General features: G+C 38.1%; 1 protein-coding gene across 1 annotated transcript in view; it reads left to right on the top strand.

Annotated features, from left to right (window-relative positions):
* Positions 1-1,916: 1,916 nt before the first annotated feature.
* The window catches only part of LOC101850482 (mammalian ependymin-related protein 1), a 7,047-nt gene continuing 1,170 nt past the window's right edge, over positions 1,917-7,793 (top strand). The window contains exons 1-3 of the mRNA XM_005099839.1: positions 1,917-2,118; positions 3,406-3,530; positions 6,867-7,069. Coding sequence (XP_005099896.1) covers positions 2,029-2,118; positions 3,406-3,530; positions 6,867-7,069 — 418 coding nt within the window. The 5' untranslated portion in view covers positions 1,917-2,028. The remainder of the gene's footprint in view (positions 2,119-3,405; positions 3,531-6,866; positions 7,070-7,793) is intronic.

Here is a 7,793-nt window from a genome sequence, read left to right on the forward strand (position 1 = left end):
TCTCTCTCTCTCTCTCTCTCTCTCTCTCTCTCTCTCTCTCTCTATCTATCTATCTATCTATCAATCTATCTATCTATCTATCCTTTTCCACCCTATCTCTGATTAATGATACAATACTTCGTAAAACTGTCAATGGCACTGTCAAATACTAATACGTTCACATGGCGCCACATCTGTCTGACAACTTTTTTTCTGAATATATCCCCCTCGAAATTTGTTTGAAAATGTTGCAATTTGGAATAGACGTCTTTCATTCCAAAAGAATTTGCTTGACATAAAATTAAAAAAGATAAACTTATTTTGAAAACGAAAAAGGCTTTAATTAAGAAAAAACACCCATAAACGCAAGATGCACCAAACAAAAATCTTTTCAGGAAAATCATGAACTGATTGGTTTGCTTTTTTTCTTCCTTTCTTTTTTAACATTTAATTTCCACCCCTGTACCGTTTAAATAATATTTACTTCTCTTCCAGAATTTTAAAAAAAAACTAATATTGTTTTTATAGAATTCTTCGAGCTAGTGCTCTAGTGCTCTAGTGCTCTAGTGCTCTACGTGTCTTCCTTTGGATTCGAAACATTTTTAACGCATCGTTTGTGGTGGCCAAACATAAGGACCCACCAAAACATGAATGCTGAAAACCGCACACCCTGTCCACTTTTACTTACAAAGTGTCATTTGGATATAACAGGGGTTGAGTGGGGTGCTCAACAGACATCATTTGGGGAGTTTACATATCCTGAAGGATGAAAAAGGGGTCTGCCACTGAACCAAATGACAATAAGGAAATGTGCCTGCTTTTTAAGACGGCCAAGGAACTATGAATCTATTGCCATCCTCTGATCCATATCAACCTCACAAATATGAAAATTATACTGTTATAGGTGGAGAAAATGAACCGTTTAGTTGTATGAAAGTCCTAGTCGCAGACATCGTCAAAGGACAGACGTCTCATGGGACTTAACTACTGAATTCTATATCCTGGTGTCATTTAAAGGGGTGCGAACGGTGTGTTATCGACCTCTAAATGTCGTTTTGTCTAAGAATTTTAACTTCTGATTCTCTATAGATTTAAGCTGACGGAAAATCTCTACCCATGACATCAAGAATGCCTTGAGAGCACTTTAGCTTTCTTCATGTACATTGTGTGAAGCTTACAAAATGTTGGGGATGATTAGTTGGAGGGGAGGTAAAGCTCAATACAAAAGCTCTCTACATTCACTAAACTTAACTATGATCTGAGCATGGAAAGAAAGTTTGAGAAAAACAAGAACTGCAAACTTCTGTAGCCGTGTTAAATTCCTGTAGCTTGCAATATGGTGCGACCGTTGAGACTTTTAGTGGCAGGCCTAATTCGAATGTCTTTTTTCAAGTTGAAAGGAAATCAAAAACAGGGAGCGCCCTTTTACAGAACCATGAATTTGCCCCTAATACTTTTCTGTCAAAAGTCTAAGACGGAAAAAATAAAACAAAACGGAAATATAATAATGTTATTGGCAAATGTCAAATTCAAATAACAATTTTATCAGGAACACCCCAGAAAGTGACTTGGCGTTTATTAATGGTAATTCTAAATAATAGGCGTATGTGCCAAACCGGCAATAGGCAAGTTAAAACAAACAGAAGGGCTGAGTTGGATTTCCAGTGAAGATGAAGTGTACAGCAAAAACAAACACGAAACAAGGGAGTAGGGAGGTAGAAGAGAGTTTGGGGGGGGGGGGGGGGAGGGGGGTGTTGAGAATAACAAAGATAAAACTTTAATTTTTTGTAGTGGGCTGTAATCTCAACCACCTTTCAATCACGTTAGCACAGCGCATGATAGTGATGCGATTGATTAGAAGCTATCTATCATGTGATACACGTTTATCGTTTTGTAGGACTGATAGTTCTGTTTTGTGCCCTTTTAGACAGTTTGTACTGATTCTGTGACTCGAAACTATTTTATCACCTTAAATACCTTCTGTCAGCCCTGGTATCAGAGCCACTCACCTCTAGTCCAACGTAGCTGGTAGACGTGAGAAGATACACCATGTTGAAGCTTCTGTTTTTCGCCCTTCTGGGATTGACACTGTCTGTCGCGGACATCCCTCGTCACTGCTTCTCTCCCCCTGAACTCACGGTGAGTATTTGAATTCGCAGTGAGTAACACGGAATTTTTGTGAGTGTGGGTGGTGTTTTTTAAACCCTCAACAACCAAACATTACGCATGTTCATGCAAAAAGGGACGATACAATGAGGGTACCTTCTTGTTTGCTGTCCTTACATAGGCCTACTCCTCTTTCCCGCAAGGAATGCAGCACTTAAAGAGAGTTTAGTACATAGCCAAATGATGTTATCATCATCATCATCATCATCATCATCATCATCATCATCATCATCATCATCATCATCATCATCATCATCATCATCATCAGAATCATCATCATCATCATCATCATCATCATCATCATCATTGTATTCTTCCTCTTCTTCTTCTTCTTCTTCTTCTTCTTATTATTATTATTATTATTAGTAGTAGTAGTAGTAGTAGTAGTAGTAGTAGTAGTAGTAGCAGTAGTAGTAGTAGTAGTAGTAGTAGTAGTAGTAGTAGTAGTAGTAGTAGTAGTAGTAGTAGTAGTATCATTATTATTATTATTTTTATTATTATTATTACATTATTATTATTATTATTATTATTATTATTATTATTATTATTATTACTAGTATTATTATTACTAGTATTATTATAATTCTTGTTGATGTTATGATTATTATTAATATTATAATTATTATTACTATTATTATTTCTTTTATCGGTATTATTGTTGTTGATGAAGTAGTAGTAGTAGTAGTAGTAGTAGTAGTAGTAGTAGTAGTAGTAGTAGTAGTAGTAGTAGTAGTAGTAGTAGTAGTAGTAGTAGTAGTAGTAGTAGTAGTAGTAGTAGTAGTAGTAGTAGTAGTAGTAGTAGTAGTAGTAGTAGTAGTAATAGCATGATGTGATGCTGCTGTTGTTGCAATAGTGCATGAATCTCTTTTTTACACACCAATCTTCTGAGCACTATGCTAATACTTGTTGAATGGGCATCGTCGTTCCACTGGAGCGAAGCGCTCAACTAGTGACGATTTTAGGCCACTAGGTATTTTGTTCTGTTTCGTAAAATACGCAGAAGGTAAAAACGAGGATAGGAGCCACGGCACTCATATGACCTTATTGTGTTGCAAGTGCCGTAAAACTCTTATTAAAATAGGATATGAGCCATTTGAGGGCTCCACTGATACGTCCGACTTCTGCTTTGCTTTCCCTCTATTATTTAAGTCTTTCTTTTTTCTATTTCTGCACCGAATAGCCGTTATCGTGCTTCTGTTTGCTAAAAAAGAGAAGCTAGAATGAAAGTCATTGATTGCAGTTGTTTTTCTCAATTTATAGTTCAGAGCCTTCCAGTTCGACCACGAGTATACCACCTTCAACCGTTTCAAGGCCGAGTATGACGTCAGAGACCGCAGGGTGGCTTTCCTGGAGGAGGAAGTCAAAGGACCGGCACCCGGAAAACAGTGAGTATATTGTTGTGTTAGTATATCTTGTTCTTGTGAACATTGCTAGTGGAACTCTAACTGGCAACAGAATGGCGACAAGCTCATTCTGCACTCATAGTCATCAGAGTGCAAAGCGACGTCTTCGTTCCGTCGCCGATGTGTCACTATTTCGTTGCCGTTTCGTCGCAGTTCCAGCATTAAAAAATGGGTTGTCACTTGAACGACTACGTACTAGGTGACAACATGTTTTCACCCGTCCAGTGCCTGTTCCAGCGCTGCCGGGATACTTGAAAACATGGCAGCCTAGAACTTGACAATTGTGTATTGTTTAGAAAAGAGACGTCGTAACAATAGGCGAAGATATTGAGTTCATAGAATCTACCAACAGTGACAGGGAGGGGGGGGTGGAAAAGGACAGAGAGGGAGAGAAAGAGAGAGTGTAAGACAGAGACGGAGAGAGAAGTAGAGAGAGGGAGAGAGAGAGGAAGAGAGTGACAGAGAAAGCGACAGAGAGAGAAAGAGAAACAGAGAGAGAGAGAGAGAGAGAGAGAGAGTGACACAGAGAGAGAGAGAGTGACAGAGAGAGTGACAGAGAGAGAGAGAGAGAGAGAGAGAGAGAGATAGAGAGAGAGAGGGAGAGTGGGGGTGACTTGAAAGGGAGTGTGACAGAGAAGAGAGGGAAAGGGACATGAAAGGGTAGAGAGATGCAAAGACTGAGATAGAGCGACAGAGGGATCGGGTCAGTAAGTGTTACATGTCAACATCAATTCAAATTTTTCCTGCAACTTCCTTCTATGTTCGGTTAATTAAAACTCTGTTTGAATAATCGTCGTCTCTTTTGTCATACATGTATACAAGTTGCCTTTTTCTGACAGCCTCTATCGACGCATCCACCTCCATCTTATTTTGTTGCTTGAAAAAAGGAGAGAAAATAATAAATAATAATAATAATAATAATATATAACATTTATATAGCGCATTTCCAAAAAAAGTAGCTCAATGCGCTTTACATTGGAATACCCATTTTTTAAAAACCTTTCTTACTACTTCTTTTCTTCTCAAGCAATATACATTAATGCACACACACACACACACACACACACACACACACACACACACACACACAGACTAGTTTCATCCAGACATAGGAACAGAACAAATATAATGAAAGATAACGTTAAAAGCTAATGAAGGATAGGCCTGTAGGAACAGAAAATGTTTAAGATGTCTTTTGAAGCTATCAAGAGTTCTTATTTGTCTTAGTTTCATGGGTAATCTGTTCCACATAAATGGACCAAGATATGAGAAAGATCTCTCTCCATATGATTTGTTTGATACGGATCTACGCTGGCCGAATGTTAGAGTAGCACTACAATGAATACTTCAGCGGAACGACGGGTCGATCACGGATGTAGCACGGGATAGCACTGGGTTTTAAAACGACCCTTCTCCAGCCAGCCGGCGTAGTCCCATTCATATTACGTAAAATATTTAGACCCATAGTTTCGCTGAAAACAAAACAGCGACAGAACGGCGACGGGGTCACTCTGTTAGCAGACACTTTTTCTCATTGACAATGGAAGGCTGTCTTGGAAAGTTCCGACTGCACTTTCTCCTATAATACATCCAATTAGAGCTTTATACCCGAGGAGAGCTCTGTCTATACGTTGACTTCGTTCTATGTAGTTCACACAAATGAAATAGTAATTAGCATATAAAATAAAGTCATCAAAACCCCTCTAACGAGTTCGGAAAGAGTTAACTGAGTCGCACGAGAGCCGCAAGCAAAGCTTTTTACCGGAATAGTGCTTGAGCAAGACACGTTATCCCCGACTAACATGAAGCAAAAGTTTTAAAAAAGAACAAGAACAAGAGGAGTCTAAGGAGTGGGGATCTGCAGCGGCGTATTGCTGTACATTAATTTCTTGAGTATTTGTCTCCTGGAGTGCTTAAACTGAGTTCTTTTTGTATAATTTACAATGTTTCTGGCTTTTTTAAAACCCATCAACACAATTTTGAACATTTCGGGGTGAGGTTGCTTTCACCAAGGTACTTTAGCCGGTGTAGTATACACGATCTCGACAGAAAGACAGAGATGCTCGATAAACTAGACTTCCAAAGGTCCTGTAAATAAAACTCGCGTCATTTCCGTATAGTGACGAGAAGAGCGTAGCCGTTTCACTACTAAATCCAGTACTACTTTTGTTTGTTTTCGTAAGTGTTTTACGGCACTCACAGCTGCATAAAGACATGTGAGCGCCCGGGACATATTTAGGGGTTTGGGGTTGTGGGGGGGGGGGAGGGTGGCTACACCCGATTCGGCTAAAAAAATATAGATTTTGAGTTGTAAACCTTTTCAGCTTCTTCAGCCTCTCTTACAACTATTCCATAGCCTTAGAACCCCCTAAAGCCTTATTTTGTCACATACCGGGCATGTTTGTCACCACCATTTTCTCACAAAGTCAATCTTTTTTTTTCTTTATCGCCAGTTTTCTGAAAATGCCGTTTTTCTATATACCTTTTTGAATAACTCCACCATTTTTCAACTAATCCTCACGAAACTTTCACAGAATGAAGAGAGAATATAATTTTAAATGTTTATGTGTTGAATGTTTGATATGCGGTATAGATTTTTGTTGGTGGTGTCTGGAGTGTGGATTTTCACAGATTTTTGCAAACTTGAATACTACCTCAAGAAAAAATTCATAATAAAATGTTCTAATTCGTTTACAAAAATTCAACAGACAAATTTGTAGATCTACTGTTTGCTAATATGCATACAAAAGAAAAACTCCAATACAATCAAATTCAATGAAAATAAGTGTGGTATTCATTACGCAATACATATCAACAAAATCCAATACGGCGGCCGTATCCATGGAAATGAAAATTTATTCTCAAATTTGATTGCGTATTTTAAGACTCCTTACTATGCTTGTTAGATGTGTGAAATTTGGTAAAATGTGATCAGCTAATAAGCGAGATATCCTTCAGGTGTTGCCCCATCTTATGCATTTTCAGTTTGATAGGAATTAATTTTGAATTTTGCCAAAGCCTACTCTTATCGATTTTATGATCTTCTTCGTGCGCATCTTGCGCACAGAAATACTGCTTTTGATCATATAAAAAAATAATGAAATTGTATAGGTTAAACTCCCCTATCAACACGATTATGTTATTTTAGAGTTAAACGTCCATATCCGAAAGGACCGAGCCAAACAGGAAATTCCTGCAAAATGCCTTCCCAAAGGACACAACGTTGGACTGAGCTGAGGCTCGACCTTTGTCTTTATGCATCACTCCAAAGCTAACAAAAAGCTAATAAAAGATGTGGTTGTTTCATTTCTTCTTTAGATACCTGTGGCTCATGTTCCTGCACGAAGAGAAAGCAGGTTTTGAATTCAACCTGAAGACCAAAAAGTGCAAGAAGTTCAATCCCGGCAAATTTCATCATTTCGGCACCCCAGAAGGTTCCAAGTTCGAGGCTGACTTCTACGTTGGCGGACCCGGGGAGTCCATAGACGCCGAGATGTGGTCTGACAGAACCGACTTCAAAAGTGAGTACAAGACGCATTGAAACGGCAGAAATTCAACTGAAGTACATTCATCATCAACATCATCATTGTATTTCAGCAGAGAACATACTGTTGACTTGAATATAGTGGTTCATATTTAATCAGATGTTTTAAGATGTTCACCACCACCCTCATCATCATCATCATCATCATCATCATCATCATCATCATCATCATCATCATCTTCATCATCATCATCATCATCATCATCATCATCAATTTTAATAAACAACAAAAGAAATTCAGAAACAAAGTATCTCTCTTCTCAAGCTAACAAAACAAATCGAAAAAATAACCATACCAATTTATTATAGAAATCTAAATATCACTTCATATAAAATATTAGTGCATGACACTTGATTTATAATGAACCTTTCGATTTTAATGGTTATTACAAAAACAATAACAAGAGAAGATTACTGAACAAAATTGAACGATTAATTAAACTGGCGAAACCTTTATACCAGCTGCCATCCACCCGGTGTTCCCACTAATTGTACGCATTATGTTATAGCAAACGTCGATACATTGTGTCAACATCATTATATTTCCAATTTGATATTCAAAAAAAAAAGAAGAAGAAAAATTTCATTGTACTTTCAAAAACTTCCCAAATCCCCTAATGCGAGGCCTGCCTTTGTAACTACCTGTTTGTTTCTTGTCGGCCTACATCCTATACGAAAAAAGACAAAACTGCCCATGCCCC

The sequence above is a fragment of the Aplysia californica genome, unplaced genomic scaffold (assembly GCF_000002075.1).
Source record: "Aplysia californica isolate F4 #8 unplaced genomic scaffold, AplCal3.0 scaffold00227, whole genome shotgun sequence".
NCBI lineage: Eukaryota > Metazoa > Mollusca > Gastropoda > Aplysiida > Aplysiidae > Aplysia > Aplysia californica.